The 22831-nt window shown below is 49.7% G+C and overlaps 1 protein-coding gene across 1 annotated transcript in view; it reads right to left on the bottom strand.

The window, feature by feature from the left end:
- Window positions 1–7057: 7057 nt before the first annotated feature.
- ARHGAP23 (Rho GTPase activating protein 23) overlaps window positions 7058–22831 on the bottom strand; it is a 73128-nt gene continuing 57354 nt past the window's right edge. Inside the window, exons 21-24 of the mRNA XM_072780311.1 lie at window positions 16413–16454; window positions 15741–15837; window positions 13610–13641; window positions 7058–9619 (exon numbers count right to left, since the gene is read on the bottom strand). Coding sequence (XP_072636412.1) covers window positions 8504–9619; window positions 13610–13641; window positions 15741–15837; window positions 16413–16454 — 1287 coding nt within the window. The 3' untranslated portion in view covers window positions 7058–8503. The remainder of the gene's footprint in view (window positions 9620–13609; window positions 13642–15740; window positions 15838–16412; window positions 16455–22831) is intronic.

Raw genomic sequence — 22831 nt, 5'->3', positions numbered from 1 at the left:
CCTTTAGCTCAGGCCACGGTCATGGTCCTTCTTTCTACCTGCCCATGCCAGAATGACAAGGAAAATCCCTATCCTCTTCATTCACCTCAAAGGGATTTGCAGTTTTCCCAAAGAAATGTTTCTCATGTAGGGCACCTGTCTGGCTCTGTCAGTAGAGCATGTGACTCTTGATTTCAGGGTGGTAAGTTTGAGTCCCACATTGAGTGTAGCGATTACTTAAAATCTTTTTTTTTAAGATTATTTATTTATTTATTTGACAGAGAGAAGGAGAGAGAGAAGGAGAGAGCACAATCAGGAGGAGTAGCAGAGGGAGAAGGAGAAGCAGACTCCTCCACTGAGCAGGGAGCCTGACATGAGGCTTGATCTCAGAGCCCTGGGATCATGATCCCAGCCAAAGGCAGACACCTAACCAACTGAGCCACCCAGGAGCCCCTAAAAATAAAATCTTTCGGGCAGCCCAGGTGGCTCAGTGGTTTAGCGCTGCCTTTTGCTTAGGGTGTGATCCTGGAGACCCGGGATCGAGTCCCATGTTGAGTTCCCTGCATGGAGCCTGCTTCTCCCTCTGCCTGTGTCTCTGCCTCTCTCTGTGTGTCTCTCATGAATAAATAAATAAAATCTTTAAAAAAATATTTTTTTTAAAAGAAGTGTTGGGGATCCCTGGGTGGCTCAGCGGTTTAGCACCTGCCTTTGGCTCAGGGAGTGATCCTGGAAACCCAGGATCGGGCTTCCTGCATGGAACCTGCTTCCCCCTCTGCCTGTGTCTCTGCCTCTCTCTCTCTCTCTCTCTCTCTCTGTGTCTCTCATGAATAAATAAATAAAATCTTTTAAAAAATAAAAAAGAAGTGTTTCTCATGAAGTAAATATCTATTATCCTTATGCCAGTACCACTCTGTTTTGACTGGTAGTAAGTTTTGAAATTTGGAGCTTGTAATTTTGTTTTCTTCTTCAAAATTGTTTGGCTGCTCTGGGTTCCTTGCATTTCCATAAGAATTTTAGGATAAACTTGTCAATTTTTTTTAAACTTGTCAATTTTTGCCAAAAAGACAGAAAAATAGGATTTTAATAGGAATTGTGTTGAATCTGGGGCACCTGGGTGGCTCAGTTGGTTAAGCATCTGCCTTTGGCTCAGGCATGATCCCAGGATCCAGCCCTGCATCCCATTGCATTGGGCTTCCTGCTTATAGGGGAGTTTGCTTCTCTCCTGCTCCTGCCTTGCCCCTCACTCCAGCTCCTGCTCTCTCTCTCAAATAAATAAATAATCTTTTTTTTTAAAGGAATTAGGGACACCTGGGTGGCTCAGTGGTTGGGTGTCTGCCTTTGGCCTGGGGCATGATCCTGGAGTCCCAGGATCGAGTCCCGTGTCGGGCTTCCTGCGTGGGGCCTGCTTCTCCCTCTGCTTCTCTCTCTCTCTGTCATAAATAAATAAATAAATAAATAAATAAATAAATAAATAAATATCTTAAAAAAATAAAAAAAATAATTAAGTTGAATCTGTAGTTCACCTTAAGGAATATTGCCATCTTAACAACATTAAGTCCCCTGAAACATGGGTTATCTTTCCATTTATTTAGATCTTTAATTTCTTTCAGCAGTGCTTTATAGTTCTTTCTCTATAAGCCTTGTACTTCTTTTGTTAAGTTTATGCCTGTTTCATTATTTTTTTAAAGGTTTACTTATTTATTCATAAGTAAATATTCATGGTTGAGCCATCCAGGCACCCCTCCATATTTGTTTGTATACATGGTGAAATGGTTACCATAGTAGTTAACACATCTGTCACCATACATAGTTATAGAGTTTTTTCATATGATGATAACTTTTTAAGATCTACTCTTAGCAACTTTCAAACACACAACACAATATTATTAGCTGTAGTCATCTTACCACATATGATCCCCATTACTTATTTATTTTATAACTGAAATTTTGTACCTTTGACCCTCTTTACCCATTTTACCCACCCCCTAGTTGCTACCCCTAGTTCCACCAATTTGTGCTCTGTATCTATGAACTTATTTTTTATTTGGAGTTTTTTGTTGTTTAGATTCCACATATAAGTGCAATCATTTGGTATTTGTCTTTCTCTAACTTATTTCACTTAACATAACACCCTCAAGAAGCATCCATGTGGGCAGCCCCGGTGGCCCAGCAGTTTAGCGCTGCCTTTGACCCAGGGTATGATCCTGGAGACTCAGGATCGAGTCCCACGTCAGGCTCCCTGCATGGAGCCTGCTTCTCCCTCTGTCTATATCTCTGCCTCTTTCTCTGTGTGTGTGTGTGTCTCTCATGAGTAAATAAATGAAATCTTAAAAAAGAAAAAGGGGGGGGGGGCAGTCCTGGTGGTTCAGCGGTTTAGCGCCACCTTCAGCCCAGGGCGTGATCCTGGAGACCTGGGATCGAGTCCCACGTTGGGCTCCCTACATGGAGCCTGTTTCTCCCTCTGCCTGTGTCTCTGCCTCTCTCTCTCTCTCTGTGTCTCTCATGAATAAATAAGTAAAATATTTTTAAAAAATCCATGTTGTTGCAAAAGACAAGATTTCATTCCTTTTCATTGCTGAATAATATTCCATTGTATATATAATACCACACCTTTTTTATCCATGCCTCCATAGACCGACACATAAGTGGCTTCCATATGTTGGCTATTGTAACTAATGCTACAATGGACATGGAATTGGGGGTGCATGTATCTTTCCCAGTCCCTGTTTTCATTTCCTTGGGATAAATACCCAGAGGTGGAATTACTGGGTCATATGGTACTTCTATTTAATTTTTTTGAGAAACCTCCACACTGTTTCCTATAGTGGCTGCATCAATTTACATTTCCACCAACATGTTCGCTTTTTAATCTTTCTTTCTTTTCTTTCTTTCTTCAGATTTTATTTATTCATGAGAGACACACAGAGAGAGAGGCAGAGACACAGTCAGAGGAAGAAGCAGGCTCCATGCAGAGACCCTGGTGAGGGACTCGATCCCAGGACCGCAGGATCATGCTCTGAGCTAAAGGCAGATGCCCAACTGCCGAGCCACCCAGGTGTCCCTAAAAATGATAAAATTAATAAAACTAAAAGTTGGTTCTTGGAAAAGATAAAATTGGCAGAGATTTAGCTCTTTTTTCTTGGCCAGTCTAGCTATATATTTGTCAATTTTGATGACCTTTTCCAAGAACCAACTTGTAGCTATATTGATTTTCTCTATTTTTTTCTATTTTCTATTTCACTTATTTCCATGCTTATCTTTATTATGTTCTGCCTTAGGCTTGCTTTAGGATTGGTTTGCTCTTCTCTTTCTAGTTTCTTAAGGTGAAAGGTTAGGTTATTGACTGGAAATCTTTCTTTTTTTCTAATACAGACATTAACAGCTATAAATTTACCTCAAAACATGGCTTTGGCTACATCACATTCACTTACAGCTGTTGTGTTTTGCTTTCATTCATCTTAAGGTATTTCTTTTTTTCTTTTATTTATGAGAGAGAGAGGCAGAGACACAGGCAGAGGGAAGCAGGCTCCATTCAGGGAGCCTGACATGGGACTCAATGCCGGGTCTCCAGGATTATGCCCTGGACCAAAGGCAGGCACTAAACCACTGAGCCACCTGGGCTGCCCGATCTTAAGGTATTTCTAATTTCCCCTATTATTTCTGCTTTGACCCACGGATTATTTAGGAGTGAACTTTACTAGTTCTACATATCTCTGAACTTCCCATTTCTTCTGTTATTTTTTTTAAAGATTTATTTATTTATTATTTGGCAGAGAGCAGGGAGAGGGAGAGGGATAGAGAGAATCCCAAGCGGACTTCCCCGCTGAGCACAGAGCCTGATGCAGGGCTCAGTCTTACAAACTTGAGATCATGACCTGAGCTGAAATCAAGAGTCAGATGCTTAAGTGACTGGGCCAGGTGCTCCTTCTGTTATTAATTTCTAATTTAATTCCACTGTGGTTGGAGAACCAACTTCATGTGATTTCAATCCTCTTAAATTTATTGAGGCTTGTTTTACAACCTAGCATATGGTTTATCCTGGAGAATGCTACATGTGCACTTGAGAAAGATGTGCATTCTGCTGTTGAGTGGAATCTTCTTTAGAATTCCATGAGGTCTAGTTGGTTTACAGCATTACTGATCTGCCTTAGTTGTTCTGTTATTGAAGGTGGGTGTCGAAGTCTCCATTATTTTGAATCGTCTACTTTCCCTTTAATTGTTAGTTTTTGCTCCAAATTTTGTTGTTAAAGCATATATATTTACAATAATTTTATCTTCTGTTTTTAAAGATTTTATTTATTTGAGAGAGAAAGAGAGAGAGAGAGAGGCACAAGCAGGGGGAGTGGCAGGCAGAGGGAGAAGCAAACTCCCCGATGAGCAGGAAGCCTGACACGGGGCTCCATTCCAGGACCCTGAGATCACGACCTGAACTGAAGGCAGACACTTAACCGACTGAGCTGCCCAGACACCCCAATAATTTTATCTTCTTGATAGACCCTCTTATCATTATAAATGTCCTTCTTGTCTCAAGTAATAGTTTTTGTCTCAAAATTTTATAGCTACTCCAGCTCTCTGTTGGTAACTCTGTGTGGCATCTATTTCTATCCTTTTACTTTAAACTTTTTGCGTCTTTGAGTCTAAGGTAAATTTCTTATAAACCGCATGTAGTTTGATCGTGTGCTTAAATCTATCCTGCCACTCCCTGCCTTTGATTGGGCTGTTTGTACCATTTATGTCCAACGTACTCACAGAGGAGGTAAGATTTATGTCTGCCATTTTGCTATTTTTTAACGTCTTATGGGCTTTTTATTTTATTTTTTTTATTTATTTATCCATTTATGATAGTCACACAGAGAGAGAGAGAGAGAGGCAGAGACACAGGCAGAGGGAGAAGCAGGCTCCATGCACCGGAAGCCCGATGTGGGATTCGATCCCGGGTCTCCAGGATCGCGCCCTGGGCCAAAGGCAGGCGCTTAACCGCTGCGCCACCCAGGGATCCCTTATGGGCTTTTTATTGTTGTTGTTTCCTATTTCTTGATTCCTGCCTTCTTTTGTTAAGATGGATATTTCCTAGTGCATCTTTTAAATTCCTTGTTTCACTTATAGTGTTTTTTGGAATGATCTTCTTAGCGGTTGCTCTGGGGATGACAATTAGCAACATCTTCACTTACAATAGTTTAGCTTTGGGGCGCCAGGCTGGCTCATTCAGAAGATGAAGAGCATGTGACTCGTTGATTTCAGGGTCATGGGTTCAAGCCCCACATTGGGTGTAGTGGTTACTAAAAAAATAAATAAACTTAAAAAGAGAAAATAAACAATATAGTTTGGGTAAATACTAATTTAATCTTAATAGTGTATAAAAACTTTGGTCTAGCACATTCCCTTTCCATATCTTTGCACGATTATTGTCATACAAATCTCCTCTGTACAGGTTATAAGCCTGCCAACACAGTTTTGTAATTATTGCTTTATGCAGTTGCCTTTTATTTTTAAAATAATGGGCTTGAAATTTCATTTTATTTTAAAGTAGGTTCCCTGCCCAACATGAGGCTTGAACTCATGATCCCGAGATCAAGAATCAGATGTTTTACCGACTGAGCTAGCCAGGAACCCCTATGCAGTTGCCTTTTAAAGACAAAAAAAATGAGTTAAAGACAAAAAATTACAAATAAAAAAAAGTTTATACTTTCATAATATCTATGTAGTTACCCTCGCTGATGCCTGTCATTTCTCTGTGTGCATTCATGTTATCATTGAGTGTACTTTCATTTCGGCTCGTAGGCCTCCCCGGAGTATTTCTCATTGGGCAAGCTTGCTAATGACAAATTGTTTTTCCTTCCTGGACATGTCTTCGTTTCCCTTTGTTTTTGGAGAGCACAAGGTTTTGATCCATTCTCATCCAAAGCCTACTACAGCCTGGAGAAGATGGTCCAAAGGGCCAATAACCTTAGTTTTAGGTCCTTTCTCTTAGATTTATCCTGGCTTCACCAACTTACTAGCTGTGTGACCTTGGACAGGTCATGTCACTTCTCTGTGCCTTAGTTTCCTCCTATATAAACTGGAAATAACAATGATGAGCTCAAAAGTGTTGCAGGACTGAGTTAGGACTTGTAAAGCCCTTGGGGCCTGGTATGAGCCCACGACACTAGCTGTGACTTCATTTGCCAGACAAAAATAACCTGGGCGGTGGGAAAGGGTAAAGAAAGGAAGGAGGGGGATCCCTGGGTGGCGCAGTGGTTTGGCGCCTGCCTTTGGCCCAGGGCGCCATCCTGGAGACCCGGGATCGAATCCCACATCGGGCTCCTGGTGCATGGAGCCTGCTTCTCCCTCTGCCTGTGTCTCTGCCTCTCTCTCTCTCTCTCTCTCTCTCTCTCTCTCGGACTATCATAAATTTAAAAAAATAAAATAAAATAAAGCCATTCTAAAAAAAAGAAAGAAAGGAAGGAGGACTCAGCGAGTGAGCTCTACCCAGCTCCAGGGCTCTCCCCTAGGTTTTGATGACTGTCACCTGCTTCTCCTACAGGATACTAGGCTCATCGTCACAGGCAGTCTGGAAGCTAGCAGAGGCAACCATAGAACCATGACATTGAAGGAAGCCCATCCCATGTTGTAAACTCACACATGTGGCCTAAGATAATGGGCAAAACCCATTCTTGTTCTCTCAGGATATCGCACAGGTCTGGGGTGCCCATGATGACGCCAGCCAGGATGGGCCTATTGGTGGCCTGGGCCTTGTCCAAGTCTCTTGTCTGCTGGGCAGTACCTCTGGACCATTCTGAAGGTTTGGGCAGGCCTGAGAAGGAAGGTGCCCAGGCACCTACCTGGCCTCTGGAGGAATTCAGAAAGCAGATACACATGAAAACCTCTTGCCCCATTGAGGGTCAGGCACCCTTCCATCTTGTATTCTGCACCTATGTCACTGCTCATGCAAGTCCCCGAGAATACCTACAGAGCTACCGGGAGGCAGAGGTTTGCCTCCACTCTGCCAGCCCCCGGCCAGCCCCTCACCCCTTCTCCATCCCAGCCCCACTTCGGCCCTTTCCTCCCTCCGAAACAAGCGACACAGCTGACTCGTGCCTCAAGGAAGGCCATTTATTTCCAAGATATAGACTATACTTTTAAGACAGGACTTTTCAGAAGCAGGAAATCTTAGTTGTCGCCTAGAGAGGTGTGTCAAGGACACAGTGAAAGGAGACATGCGCACGTGGGGCCAGAGGCTTATCCAACACTGTTACAACACTTTTTTAAAGGAGCAAAACATCTTTAAAAATCCTTATAAATTCTTTATAATATGTTACACATTTAGAGACAATATTTACAATAAAAGGAAGAGGGAGGGAGGGAGGGAGGAGAGTGAACTCTACAGCAAATCTTTGCATAAAACGAGAGGACTGATAGACATGGCAGTGGGGTTCACAACCCCACCTGGGCTTCCCTGGAATAAGTGAGGGCGTGTGTGGGGAGGCCTGGTGGTCTGAGGTCTATTTACAACATGTGGGGAGAAGGGGAGGGGGCTGGGTCCCGCCCATCCTGAAGGAACAGCCCAGCTCAGACCCCATAAATCAGTGTGTGTGTGTGTGTGTGTGTGTGTGTGTGTGTGGTGTGGTGTGTTTGAGAGAGAGAGGGAGGGACAGAGAACAAGAGAGAGAGACCGAGAGAGACACCAGGGATGTTTACTACGCCCCCTCCTACAGGGAAGGAGGTGGGGGTCTGTGTGCCTGAGTTGTGGAAGAAGCAGGCACAGCTGGAAGAATAAAAGGACGGGCAATGGAGGTCTTGGGAGGGGGGCACACTGGACCCTCCCAAAACTCGCTGGGGAACTGGCAGCTAGCTCCTCATGGTCACCACGCCTAGTAAGGGTGGTTTAGAGGTTGGCAAAAAGTTGGTGAGGGGAGTAACCCTGGTAAGACTCAGCCCTGCCTCTGTGGAGTGGCCCTAGCTTCCTTCTCTGGCTCTGACAAGCAGCAGGGGGCAGGATCCCTGGATGCACCAAAGGCAAGAAGCCCCGGGGGGGCAGGCAGGTGTGTGGTGTGGGGCAGGCCAGGAATCAAGGGGGCGGGAGGGGCAGAAGTTGCCACGGAAACATCTTCTGACAGTGACTGGCACAGTGGCACACATGCCCTGCGTCCCAGGGACACTACCCCCTCCATCTCCTCTCCCCTGACATACATACACCCCGTTCCCCTCAGCCAGGAGCTAGGAGCTACTAGGCAGGGGCAGAGGAAAGATGCCAAGAGCCAGCATCACCCTGTGTCTTTCCTTTAGTCTGAGACTTGGGGGGTCCTTAGCCACGCCCCGTGGCCACCAAGGGTCTCTAAGAGCAGCACGAAGGGCCCACTCTGCCACAGAGCCCCAGCAGCCCGTGCCTCCGGTCTCCCCGCTGCTCTGACGGCTGCGGGGGCCTCTCGCCTGCCCACGTCCTACCAGCCCTGCACACAGACTCGAGGGACGCCCGGGGGACAAGGGGAGGGGGCCGCAGGCCACAGAGGCCTGGGGGAGGGGACCGGCGCTACGGGGGTGCTGGTCACAGACACTGATGGAGGCGGGAGGCGGCCGAGCGGCGCGGGGGCTGGCTCTGCAGGGCCCCCGGGTCCCCGGGCGGCAGCGAGGGCGCCGCCGCCGGGGCCCGCGCCTTGGTGGACTCCAGGCTGCTGAGGCCCGAGTCTTTGTTGTCGCTGTGCGCCCGCGGGCCCGTGGGCTCCGGGGGGCCGCCGCCGCCCAGCTCCTTCCACTCGTTGAAGTTGAGGTCGGTCAGCGGGCTCTGCACCACCACCGTGTGGCGCCGCCAGCTGCTCCGGCGCCGCCGCGTCTCGGGCGACAGCGGCCGCCGCAGCCGCACGGCCAGCATGTCGTCCGCGGTGCCGCGGAGGCGCAGCCGCAGCGCCTCGATGCGCGACGGCCGCGAGCCCAGCGCCGCCGCCGCCGCCGCCGCCGCCGCCGGGGGGCGCAGCGACTCCTGGCTGCTGGACGAGGCCGAGCCCGGCGGCTCCGCGGCGCGGCCCCCGCCCCGCCCCGCGCCCCCGCCCGCGCCCGCGCCCGCGCCCCCGCCCCCGCCCCCGCCCGGGCTCTCGGCGTCCGGGCGGCTGCGGGCCAGGCGGCGGCGCGCCAGGGTGTCGCAGGGCATGAGGCGGTGCGAGCTGAAGGAGGGCCGGCGCGCAGGGCGCCCCCCGGGTCCCGCGCCGGCCTCCGTGTCCGTCTCCACGTGGCTCAGCTCGCTGCGCTCGTCGTCCGCCTCGTCCCCCGCGCCCGGCCGCCGGCCGCCGGCGCCCGAGCACACGCTGCGGTCCATGGTGGACAGCGTGGAGTAGCCCGAGACGATGGAGCGCGTGTCCGCGGCCGGCCGCTCGTCCGGCGCCGCCGGGGGGCTGAGGCGGCCCGGGGCCTCCGGGGGGGCGGCGGCGGCGGCGGCGGCGGCGGCGGCGGCGGCGGCGGCCGGCGGCGGCCCCTCCGGCTGGTCCCGCGCCCCCGGCGCCGGCGCCCCCGCCTCGGGCTTGTGCGCCTCCTGCTCCGAGTCGTCGTCGGTGCTGCTGCCCAGCCCCCGCGCCTCCCGCCGCTTCTTCCGCTTGCGGTTGACCGCCGAGATGAAGGAGATCGCCAGCATCTCCCGGGCGTACGGCTCCTTCTTGGGGGCCCACGAGCCCTGCGCGGGAGATAGGCCAGGATGCAGGATGCAGGAGGCAGGAGGCCACCCGCACCGCGGCACCCCCCCCCCCCAGCCGTCGGCCCACCCGGAACGCGGCTGCCCCCGCGGGAGCGTCCCTCCCCAGCCGGGAGACCGCACCGGCACCCGCCCCCGCTCCGGCCTCCGTCCACACTTTCGGCTCCTCCGAGTGAGCTGGGGCCCGTCCCCCACCTCCGCCCAGCTTCCACCCCATTCCCGTGCCCAGCGCTAGATAAGCCCTTTTACACACAGCTCTGGTGGGAACAGTCTCTCAACAGGGAATACGCCTGGCAGTTTGAACCCGCTTCACATGTACTGCCCCGGATTATAACCACCAGAGCCTGGCGGGACCTCCCTGATCCAGGCTTCTATCCCCTCCATCTCCACTCACCCCCACCTGGGAAACCTGCCTGTCCACCTGCGCTGCATGTATGGGCCTCTCCAGGGCAACCGGCCCAAGGTCACTTCCCCTTCCCACTGCAGCCCACAGGCTGGCATTTCAGGCTTCCCACCTGCACCCCACCCACAATCCCCAATCTCACATCAATCCAGCCCTCGGCTCTTCGGCCAGAAGTGGCCACACAATCCTGCACAATCTAATGGTTTGCGTTGAAGCTGCTCCCCGAGCAGTGATTTCCCATGCTGGGCAACTTCCTGCCCTATTCTCACTGCTAAGCCCCTGTGGGTGTTTTCTGGCCCCGGCCTTCCATGATGCTCCAGCAGAGCCCAGGCTGCCCATCACCGGCCAACACCAAACTATCTCTTGAACTCCAGAACTCTTCTCACAACGGTGAATCCAACGGTGAATCGTGAATCGTCTCCAGCAAGGTTTCTACAAGGACCTGAAACTCACCTGTCTGCAACCACACTACACTCCCTACTCCCCAGCCCCAAACCACCTGCATTCATGTTCCCCACCTTAAAGTGATTCCCGGCCTCCTTCCTCTCCCCTGTTTCTTCTCAATTCTCCTGAAGTGACTCTCAAAGCCAGCCCATCTTCACCATCCTCTTTCCAGACCCTCACTCTGCCTTTTCTGGGCTTTTCTGCCTTCTCTAATAGGACTCCCTGCCTCCACCTTTGCCTTACCCCAGTCCCTCCTCCAGAGCAATCAGTCCTTCTAAGACTAGGCAGGAATCCCATCACCTCCAAGACTCTGCAGGACCCCTCCACCTCCATCAGGATGAAGCCCAGACTCAGGGCCCTTCACAATCTGTTCCCAACTTTCCCAGCCTAAGGTCCTCTCTACCCCAACCCCAACACAGCCTTCACTCGAGTGATACCCACCTGCCAGACTTACTTGCACTTTAACACTGACAGCCCACCACCCCCTGGCCCACCCTTTGTGCTTGATAAACTCTTAAGTCCTCCTACTAGGCCCAGCTCAAACATGGCATCCTCCATGTATCTACCTCTCAGCCCTCCCATAGCCCTTTGAAAATACATCTACACCTGCTCTTCTCCCATCAGGATAGGTCTGTTTCCACAGGATCTGTATCAAACTCTGACTTCCTTGAGAGCAAGGTCTGTGGCTAATCTGTGTTTGCATCCATGGCTCCTAGCACAGTGCCTGGCACATAACAGGTGCTCAATAAATATTAAGTGAATGGACAAATGGGTGAATGCAGTCCCCTTGACACAGGAAGCCCTGCAGAAGCAGAGGCTGAAACTGGTCCCCCTGTTGGCTGGAATGGCCTGCCCTGTGACCCCTCTTCATAGGTCACCTCCTGTTTCAGCCACAGCATAATAATGGAGACACAGAGATGTCTCATGTGGCCACCGCAACCTATGTACTGTCCCTCACAACAGCTCATTCTGAGAAAGGTGAAGCATGTCAGGCAGTCAGGATTCAAAGAAATGTGGCTCCTGGGCTGTGGCTGTCAACACGGCATGACTCCAGAAGGCAATCCTTGGAGTTGTGAGATATGGCAGCTCTGCTGTGATCAACCCAAAGCACAGGGTGGCCAGTGCCACTTTCTCTTCTGGCCAATGCTCTCTGAGAGACTGGAGAGGCCACTAGGACCATCTGATCAAATTATCCTCTCATCCTTGCTAGTTACAGAAGCAGTGAGGTCATAGTGGTCACTTCCAGGAATGCAGAGGTCAGGAGAGGCTCTGGAAAACCAGAGGCTAGCAGGAGCAATGGGTGGAAGTTACATGCAGCTAGATTCAGCTAGATTCAGGTCACTATAATGAATTTTCTCTTTGCCCTGGCAATATTATGATGGAGGAAGCTCCTCGCCCCACAGGTGTGCAGTCAGAGGTTCTATGGAGAGGTTGCAGAGGACCTCTGTACCAGACTAAAGCAGCCTTTTTCCTTTCCTTTCCTTCCCTTCCCTTCCCTTCCTTTTTCCTTCCTTCTTTCTTTCTTTCTTTCTTTCTTTCTTTCTTTCTTTCTTTCTTTCTTTCTTTCTTTCTTTCTTTTTTTTTTTTGACAGTATGTGTGCAAGCAGAGAGGGGAGAGCAGAGGGAGAGGGAGAGAGAAATCTCAAGCATGAGAAGTGCAGAGCTTGACACACAGCTCTTCATGACCCTGAGATCATGACCTGAGTGGAAATCAAGAGTTGGGCGCTTAACCAATTGAGCCACCCAGGTGCCCCCCAGATACATAATGAGCACCTGTTTGGTGTCAGGCACACTGGGCTTACTATGACCTGGCCAGTCCTTAGAGACCCAGCTAAAAATGAGTCCAGTCCAGTCAACAATGTTTAGTGATTTCATCGACTACTAGGGACAGAATTGTGTCCCCCTCCCCAAATCCATCTGCTGAAGCCCTAAATACACTGAAGCCCAGTGTATTTAAAGATGGGAGGTAATGAGGTTGTGCCATTATGGTGGCATTAGTCCTCTTATTAAAAAAAAAAAAAAAAAAAAAGACGCCAGAGAGCTAGTTCTATCGCACACGCTCTCTCTCTCTGCTATATGAGGACAAAGCAAGAAGGCTGCCATCTACAAGACAGGAAGAGAGCTCTCACCAGAAACTGACCATGCTGACACCTTGATCTTGGAATCTAGCCTCAAGAACTGTGAAAAAAATAGATGTTTGTTGTTTAAGCCACCCAATATGTGGCATTTTGTTTTGGCAGCCTGAGCTGCCTGAGACAATGCCTTTGGCCATGAAGCTCTAATCTAAAGGCTCGGCAGCGATCCTCACCTAATGGGCTGTCTCAGAGGGCAGGCTCTGGAGCAGGCAGGAGTAACTGGCTACGAGAGCTGGTTCAAAGAGCCAGCTTTGAGGGGATCCCTGGGTGGCTCGGCAGTTTAGCACCTGCCTTCAGCCCAGAGCGGGATCCTGGGGTCCCAGGATCGAGTCCCACATCAGTCTGCTTCTCCCTCTGCCTGTGTCTCTGCCTCTCTCTCTGTCTCTCATGAATACATAAATTAAATATATATATATATTAAAAACAAAACAACAACAACAACAAAGAGCCGGCTTTGGTTTCACTGATTTTCTCAATGTTTTCAATTTCATTGATTTATGCTCTTATCTTTATTTCCTTCCTTCTGCTTGCTTGCTTTGGGCTCTCCAAAAAGTGTCGTTACTAGAGCAGACATATTTGTTGGTATCCCATTTATGGAGATAAATACTAGGCCTCGTTGCAGAAACGGCAGGTCACAAAGAGGTTAAGCACCTTGCCTGACGTCCCGGAGCAACTGAGTGATGCAGCCAGGACTCAGACCCAGGACTGTCTGTGCTTCTAACCACTGGCCCCCTGACCACCTAACTGCCAAGTCCTGACCACCTAACTCCCAAGCCAGATCCTTCTCTTCCCCCGGACGCCTCACGGAGCCCTGCGAAGGGGAGCAGCTTCTCTGCTTGCCTCGCATACACGTACTCCCTACCTTCCATCCCAGTGACCAGGAATCTTCCTCAGGGCCCAATGGCCATTCTCCCAAGTCCCCTGACCTAAAAGCAAAGAGCAGGCTATCTTGGACAGGGATAAAGCCTTCAGAATGGCTTTGGCACTCACCTTGGACTTGGCTGAACTGCAGGTGGTAGAGTCTGTTGGCGAGAGAGAGAAAAACGAAAGTTAAATTGGAGCAAGAGGAGGCTGTCCTGTGAACACAATTCCCTCTCCTCGGAGGCTTCAGAAACCAGGGAGTTCAGACACCTGAGATCTCCCCAGGTCCTGGGAGTGTGATGGACTTCTGATGTCATTTCCTAAGGGACAGGGATGGAACGAACAATGATGTCAATTGCCACTTCCTTTTGAGGCAGAAGGTGACATCAGGCTGCCAGTCACTAGACCCTCGTTTGCCAGGGTCAGGGCCAAGGGCGGGCGGTGCTTTTCTTTGGGTCTAGTTTCTCCCCCCCTCCCCTTCTGTCCCTGTTACTCTGAAGCACTGGAGAGAAAACGGCAAATACGAGATGCAGTCCACGGAAACCACAATGAAACACAGCAAATCACAGATGCTCTGGAGAAATGGAGACCACACAGTGCATAGACGGGTGGGTGCCCTACATCTACCTCCACCCCACCCCAATCCCAGGACAGGAGGAAGAAGACGGGCCCTGTGAAAGATGGAGTACAGGGGCAGACAGCAGGTGGGTGAGACACAGGAGGTAGAGTGGGCTGGTGATTAGGGCCTTGCCAGGCTCCATCTCCAGACTCCAGGTCAATCTGCCCTTATGGGGCAAGGCATCTGTTCATCACCAGAGTTATGAAGAAGAGTAAATCATCACATCCGTGGGACTTGGGTCCCACTCCCTTAATATCATTGGGGGTGGAGAAGGAACCAGAAACGAATCCTGGTAGTGTCTTCTCCGGGACTGGGGAGGGAGCGGGCTGCTCTAAGGATCTCCCTGGGGTCAGAAGGGGCAGTGGACAGGCACAGTTAATCCACACTCTCTGGCAAGCAAGTGAGACCTCCTCCCCGGCCCTCCCCTGCACACAGTGAGAAGAGCAGATGGCTGACCACACAGTGACACACACAGGGCAGGGGTGCGGCAGCAGGTGATTAGAAGAAATGGGGGGCTCCTCTCTGCGACCCCCACCCACCTGGTCCTCTGGCTCCCTCCCTGGCCTGCCTCTGGTAACTAGAGGGGCTGTGGTATACCTATGTCAGAGGCAGGAGCAGTCAAAATACAAAGGGGAGGCTCAGCCATGGAGTGGGACAAGTTAATGCCTTGAGCCAAGAAGGACTGCTCTGGGCTACGCTGCTATGAGGGTCCATGCCCAGAAACAGGACTAAGGGGCTGAGTGATCAGGGGCTCTGGTTTCAGAAGCAGGAAGAGCCAGCCCTTGGAGGCAACTGAGGCAGGTGCCACAGCTATAGAAAGGCTTTTAGGGATGACGTCCCTCATGTCTGGACAGTCTGGGTCCCCCTCCAGCCAAGCCTCCCCCTGTCCGGATAACCAAAAGTGGCCAGGCTGGGCACAGAAAGAAGGCCAGAGTCTGGGGACTGCAGAGAGCAACCCCAGGTGCCCTGACTTCCTGGCAAGGGGATAGGATCTGGCTCCAACAAATGCCTCCTTCCTCCTGAGAAGGGGCTTTCAGATGAGAGGGTCAGGGAGGTGGTGGTGGTGGGGGGGCGTTGCTAACAAGCATGGGTAGCTGGAGTGTCACATCGAGGTGCTTACAACCCGGGACCTTTCTGCCTGCCCCTCAGGCCTGCCCAGCCTTCTTATAATCACCCGCCACTGTTAGTGACCGAGGCCGCAATGCCACACTGTACCCTTTAAATCTCCAACAGGTCCGCTGGAGGAGAGGAAGAAGAGAAGAGAGGGGCAGGGTTCAGGGGTGGGAGGAGAGCACAGGGAAAGGAGAAAGGAGGGTGGAGGGGTGCAAGGAGAAAAGGAAGAAAAATTAAAAAGAGCAACATGCCCAGAAGGACACAGCCCATGAGAAATAAAAAGCTCAGGAAGGAAACCAGTGAAGGAGGGCAAACAAAGCCCCTCCCCAGCCCAGGGGCAGCTGAGCAGATGAGGAGGCAGGTGCACAGGAAAGCTGGACCTCCCCAGAGAGGAGAAGGCCCTGCCACGGCCCAGTCTCTGTGGTGGGGGCAGAGCAGGGAAGCTAGGCATCTGGTCAGGCACCTGGGACCCTCAGGGATGTGGATCCCACCCCACTCCCACCCCTTCCCAGGCCCCCCCACACTCACCTGAACCTGGGTCACCAGGGGGCACCGTCCTGCCAATGTTAGGCAGGAGGTACTCAATGTTGGGCACTGACTGAGGCTCCTTGTCATCCACAGGAGTCTGCAAACAGGAGGAGGGTCAGCCAGCATGCCCTCAGGTGGCTAGACTGTGGATCCCGCAAAATGGGGTAACCCGAAGGCAAAGCCCACAACTCCCCCATCAAACTGAGGCTCACTGGGGCAACTGTCTCTCTCATCAGTCAGGCACTCTGGAGGATAGGTCCTACATGTCCTCCCATTAGACTGCTTTGTGCCTTCCCCAGCACCTTGACTGAACCCCTAAAGGCTGGAGGCAGGAGCTGTGTCTCCCCCATCAGACTGGACTTTCCTAAGACCTGTACCCTCCACAGAAAACCAGATGGTGGGGTCTGCCTTTGCTATTGGATTCAGTTTTCTTAGGGTCAAGCTTATATCTCCTTCCTCAGACTGGGGGCTCTCGTGAAGGCAAAGATTGTGTTTTCTATCAGATTAGAGGCTCCTGAGGAGAGGGTCTATGTTTCCTCCATCAGACTGGGAAGCCCTGAGGGAGGGACCTTCCCCGACTTGAGTCTTGCTGCCTGCCCCCTCCTGGCCCCCAGCCCAGGATAAGGGCCAACCTCAGACCAGACACCCCCACCCCACCCCCGCATCACTTACTCTCTCTCCCTTGTCCTCATCATCGCTGAAGAACCAGTCTGACTGCAGAAGAGACAAAAGGAAGTGGTGAGCTCAGCATGGGAAGGCGCTAAGGGAAGATGGAGACATGGGCTCCCGATCTGCACAGTCCAAATGGTTCCACTCAGATGCCAGATGGAGTGGGGCAGGAGGGGGCACCAAGGGGTGAGGGTCCCCACCTCATGCCTGGTTACTAGAAGTCCCCAAGGGAAGTTGATGAAGCCCAGGACCCAAATCCATAGATTATGAGAAACTCTTGGGGAGAGAAAAGGTCGGACCCCAGTGTGGGAGGGAAACGCAGCCTGGTTGGGGAAGGCGCTGAGGATTGATGGAGGGCTGGCTCAGGGAGAGCTTTTCGGCCTGTGGCCTGTGTGTCACTAGACCTCGTACAGTGCACCAGTGCAAGCGTCTGGAGCTCCCTCCCAACAATAGGCCAGAAGTGGGGACAGCAGCACCATCTAGTGCTGGTCCAGGCCACTGCAGGGAGTGGGCCAATCACAGATGTCCCAGCTGTGTACCCCTCACCGGCACTGGGGCAGCAGCCCCTCCCCTGGCCAGAAAAGTGCCTGGAGGGAAGCGTTAGGAGGTTCTCTGAAGGGCAGGCAGGCAAGGGTTTTCACATAAATGCCAAACAGGATAGAAAATAGTGAAAATCCCACTCTTGAATATATTTTGTGATATGTGAGAAATCTTGAAGATAAAAACCCAAAGTTTTCTGAAAGACAAAAACAGACTGCTTACACATGAGCAAGTATTAGCTGTAACTAGAACTTACAGCAGCAAGACACAAGAAGACAATATTTTCACTGTATTGCTAGACTTAAAAACACAGGAATTTCAAACCTAGAATTCTATACCCTGCTAAACTCTCAACTGGGTATAAACTACAGCTTTTCTAAGACATCAAAAAGCTGACTGCACAAAGACTGTCTTAATTGTGTACATGAGCATATAAAGAAATGACTCCAGGGTGGAATAACAAGCTCTGAGAAGGATGGACAGTAGCATAGAAAAGTCCATTGTCGATCCAAGCAAGGATACTCACACACGTATACAAATACAATCAAAGTATATACATCACACCGTGGATTTCAAATGCAGAGGGAGAAACCAGTGACAGGTGAGCATACATTAACGTACTTGGCTTTCAGATGTGGTGGAAGACAATGGATATTGATGAGCTTTAGAAATAGTCAGAGAAAATGAAACATAAGTATGGGCTGTTATAATTGTATAATTAAACACAGTACAGGCTTTATAAATTGTGTAATTTTCACATCAGGAGAATAAAAATCAATTCATCTAAAGCAAGGTAGGACAGATCGAAAAGAAATAAAATGAAAATGGGGTAAATAAATGACATTTAAGATAACAGAGATAAGGGACGCCTGGGTGGCTCAGTGGTTAAGCGTCTGCCTTCAGCTCAGGGTGTGATCCTGGAAACCCAGGATTGAGTCTCACATCGGGCCCCCAGCATGGAGCCTGCTTCTCCCTCTGCTTATGTCTCTGCCTATCTCTTTCTGTGTCTCTCATGAATAAATAAATAAAATCTTTAAAATAAAATAAAATAAAATAAAATAAAATAAAATAAAATAAAATAAAATAAAATAAAATAAAAAAGATAACTGAGAGAAATCCTAACAGTATAGAAATTAGAATCAAGCCAATGAGTTCACTGATGAAAATTAAAACACACAGATTTGGGGTGCCCAGCTGGCTCAGTTGGTAGAGTGTGTGACTCTTGATCTTGGAGTCATGAGTTCAAGCCCCATGTTGGGCAGAGAGATTACTTTTAAAAAATAAAAATAAAATACTGTTTGTTTAAAAATAAATAAAGTAAGCATAGAGAAGGTGGATTGGAAGGACATGTATTAACCTTTTAGAGTGGGTCATTATGGGGGGGCAGAGTGAGGGTAGGAATGAAGGTGGGCATAAGACTTGCAAGTTGATGACCATGTGCCATGAACCTCAGTTATTATTTATCATAATTGGGCATATTATTAACACAAATAAGTGGCACAGAAGAGAAATAAGAAAGAGAAGAGAGGACAAGAAATAATGCAAGATCTAGGGGTGCCTGGGTGGCTCAGTCAGTTAAGTGTCTGCCTTCAGCTAAGGTTGTGATCTCAGGGTCCTGGGACCAAGCTCCAAGCCGGGCTCCCTGCTGAGTGGGGAGTCTGCTTCTCCCTCTCCCTCTGTCCCTCCCCTCCACTCATGCTCTCTCTCTCTCTCAAATAAATAAATAAAATAGTTTTAAAATAATGCAAGATCTAAAGTCTGTCGTGTCAGGTTCAAGTTCACCTCAGGTAAATGACCTATTTACTTATCTGTAAAATGGGCATAATAGGAGTATCTACTTCTAGAATTGTGGTGAGAATTAAAATGAAATCCCATATAGCTATTATAAAAAAGATTAGAATACCAAGTGTTGGCAAGGATGTAGGGAAAAGGGAATCCTCACGCCCTGTTGGTGGGAATGTGAAATGGTGCAGCCACTATGGAAACCAGTATAGAGGTTCCTCAAAAAGTTAAAAGTAGAACTACCTTATGATCCAGCAATTCCACTTCTAGGTATTTATCTGAAGGGGGGAAAAAAAACACCAACAAGAAAAGATATCTGCACCCTGACGTTCACTGCAGCAGTTTTTATTTACAAAAGCCAAGATACAGAAGTGACCTATGTGTCCATCAATGGAGAAATGGATAAAGAAGATGTGGTATATATATATAACATGGAACATTCCTCAGCCATAAAAAGAAGGATATCAAAAAAAAAAAAAAAAAAAGAAGGAAATCTTGCCATGTGTGACCACATGGGTGGACCTCAAAGACACTATGATAAGTGAAATATTTCAGACAGAGAAAGACAAATACCGAATGATCTCACTTATGAGGCATCTAAAACAAACAAACAAATAAACAAAATCCAAGTTCATAGGTAGAGAGAACAGACTGGTGGTTGCCAGGAGTAGGGTGAGGACCAAGTAGGTGAAGAGGGTCAAAAGGTACAAACTTCTAGTTATAAATAAGTCATGGGGATGTAGCATAGAGCATGATGACTATAGTTAAAAACACTGTATTGTATATGTGGAAGTCACTAAGAGAATGACTCTTAAAAATTCTCATCACAAGGGGCACCTGGGTGGCTCAGTTGGTTAAGTGTCTGACTCTCGATTTCTGCTCAGATCATAATCTCAGGGTCTTGGGATTGAGCCCTGCGTCAGGCTCTGCACTCAGTGGGGATTCTGTTGGAGATTCTCTCTCCCTCTCCCTCTGTCCCTCACCCCACTCTCCCTTGCTTTCTCTAAAATAAAATCAAACTTTAAAAAAATTCTCAGGATCCCTGGGTGGCTTAGCGGTTTAGCGCCTGCCTTTAGCCCAGGGCATGATCCTGGAGTCCCAGGATCAAGTCCCACATCAGGCTCCCTGCATGGAGCCTGCTTCTCCCTCTGTCTGTGTCTCTGCTTCTCTCTGTGTGTGTGTGTCTCATGAATAAATAAATAAAATCTTTAAAAAAATAAAAATAAAAAAATTAAAAATTAAAAAAATTCTCATCAGAAGAAAAACAATTGTACCTATACATGGTGATGGGTGGTAACTAGACTTATAGTGCCGATCATTTCACAACGTATACAAATATCGGATCATTATGTTGTACACCTGAAACTAATATAACGTTACATGTCAGTTATAACTCCATTAAAAAGAATTTTTTTTGAAAGATAGAGCATGCCTGCAAGCAGGAGAGGGATGAGGCAGAGGGAGAGGGAGAGGATGTCAAGCAGGTGCCAGGCCCAGTGCAGAGCCCAACCCCAGGCTCTATCTCATGACCCTGAGATCATGACCTGAGCTGAAATCAAGAGTCAGACACTTAGGGGCAGCCCGGGGGGCTCAGTGGTTTAGCACCGCCTTCAGCCTGGTCCTGGAGACCCGGGATCGAGTCCCACATCGGGCTCCCTACATGGAGCCTGCTTCTCCCTCTGCCTCTCTCTCTCTCTCTCTCTCTCTCTCTCTCTCTCTCTGTCACTCATGAATAAATAAATAAAATCTTAAAAAAAAAAAAGTCTGACACTTAACCAACTGAGCTACCCAGATGCTCCCCTCCATTTAAAATTTTTTAAAAATAATGAGATCCTGTATGTACAACACATTGTTAGTGTATAATAAGCCAGCCTTTAATTCGGTTTGAGGGTGCCCAAAAGTGCTGTGGGAACCCAGAAGTCTAAAGGAAGCTTCCGGGTAGCCCAGAGGCCTCTGGAAGAATGCATGCTAGCTGGTGCCACCCTGCTTTTTGCATATACAGTTCCCACTGCCTGGAATGCTTTCTCCTTTCTCTGCCTGGCTAAATTCCTTGGGGCCTTTTAAGATAATTCAAGTAGTCCTCCCACCCCTCCCACCTCTTGGTCCCTCTCTACCCCTGGGGCAGGGGCGGGGCCTTCCACCAAGCTTCGCTAGCTAGCTGCAGCCCAGAAAATGAAGTGACATCTGTGTCTCAGCACCTGCATTGGCCTCTGGCATGAAATCATGCCCATCAAGTCAGTAACGGAGATCAGAGATCGCTAATTCAGAGAACACTTCCTAGCTGCTAGGTGGCTTTTGAAGTGTTTTACAGCCATTAACTCACATAACCCTCAACAACTACTTTGTGCCATAAGCATTATTATTGTCTCTACGTTACAGATGAGAGGGTAAGTAATGTGTTTAAGGCCACACAGCATGCAAGGAGCAGAGGCAGAGGTGAACTCAGGCAGGCTGGCTCCAGAGCCAGTGCCCTTCAACAGCTGCCTCAGTGCTTCTCAGCCAGGGTGACTCCACTCCCCCACTCCCCAGGGGGCACTGGCAAAGTCTGCAGACATTTTCATTGGTCACAACTGGAGGGATGTTCCTGGCATCTAGCCAGAGATGTTGCTAACCATCTTATAATACACAGGACAGCCCCCCGCCCCCCCAAGAAGAATTACCTGGCCCCAAAGGTCACTAGTACTGGCACTGAAAAATCCCAGTGTACATAGAGTAGGAATCAACCACGTTTGCCAGGGGAATAAAGGAATGAATGCTCTTTGGGTTTCAGATGACTCAGTGAACACGGGTAAGAGCTGGCGACAACTTGCCACTGAGAGGGTGAACAGCTGGGTCTGCACACTTCCACCCTGCCATGATCGATCATGTTGTGTGACCCTAGGCAAGTCACTGCCTCTCTCTACACCTGTTTCCACCTCCTGTAGGATGCGACAATGGGTCTCCATGCCTTATAGCCCCTTCTGGCTCTGCTGTCTAAGAGTTCCACAGAAGACAGGAGCCCCAGGTAGAGAGGCCAGGTAACAGCTGTGGCTGGAAGTCCAGCAGGAGGTCATGTCACCCAGACCCTCAACCATCCACTCACTGGCCACAGACTCAGCCAGAGTCAGAGCACGATCTCTGCCAAAGTCCCATCCTGCCTGGGCTCTTGACTACACTGAGCCTTGGCTATAGGGCCTCTGGACTAGAGAAAGACCAGCAAACTTGCGTGGGTGGACTTCAGTGGACCACGGAGGGGGTAGCGCATTCCCTAGACAACTGTCCAGGCTGATTATGTTCAAGTGCCAAGGAGGCAGAGAACAGAGAGTCACCAGCTGCACTAGTGCCCAGGAATGAATCCCTGAGTGGGAAAGCCCAGACGGGTGAAACTCAATAGCCACTCATTCATTCATTCATTCATGCATTCATTCAACAAACCCTTAGTGTTCACCATGTGCCAGGCACTAGGCTGGATGCTGGGAGTAGTCCTATGAAGGAGATAGATTGTGTTCTTCCTCCCGGCAGCCAGCCCAAAGGAAGGGCTGCTACTGTCTAGGGACTCCCTCTTGGGGGCCTAGGGGAGGGTAAGTGCACACACTGGGCCTCCTTTCTCCCAAAGGCTGCTATTCCTGACACTCCAGCTGACCACAGGCCTTGGGCTTCCAGGGGCTTCTCCAGGAGCCATGGGGCTAGTCTCCCTCTCTTCCGCACTGGCCCTTTCCCAAAGCACATGCCCATGGGGGCTCCAGGGGCTACCTGGGTTAGGTTGGGGAGCTGAACTTTTCCAAGGGAGATAGCTTCCCCAGACTAAGGCCTCATTCAGGATCCCTGACACTGCCCAGCAGCCCTGGTCTCCCTGGCAGTTCTGGAGTGCTGCCCTCCCCCGCCGCCGCCCCCCTGCAGGGCCGGTGGTCCCAAAGTTTTTGTTTTGTTTTGTTTTTAATTTTTATTTATTTATGATAGTCACAGAGAGAGAGAGAGAGAGAGAGAGAGAGGCAGAGACATAGGCAGAGGGAGAAGCAGGCTCCATGCACTGAGAGCCCGACATGGGATTCGATCCCGGATCTCCAAGATCGCGCCCTGGGCCAAAGGCAGGCGCCAAACCGCTGCGCCACCCAGGGATC

Source organism: Canis lupus, chromosome 16, assembly GCF_048164855.1.
Source record: "Canis lupus baileyi chromosome 16, mCanLup2.hap1, whole genome shotgun sequence".
Lineage (NCBI taxonomy): Eukaryota > Metazoa > Chordata > Mammalia > Carnivora > Canidae > Canis > Canis lupus.
Note: the sequence above shows the minus strand (reverse complement) of the source record. Positions and strands in the feature narration are given on the sequence as shown.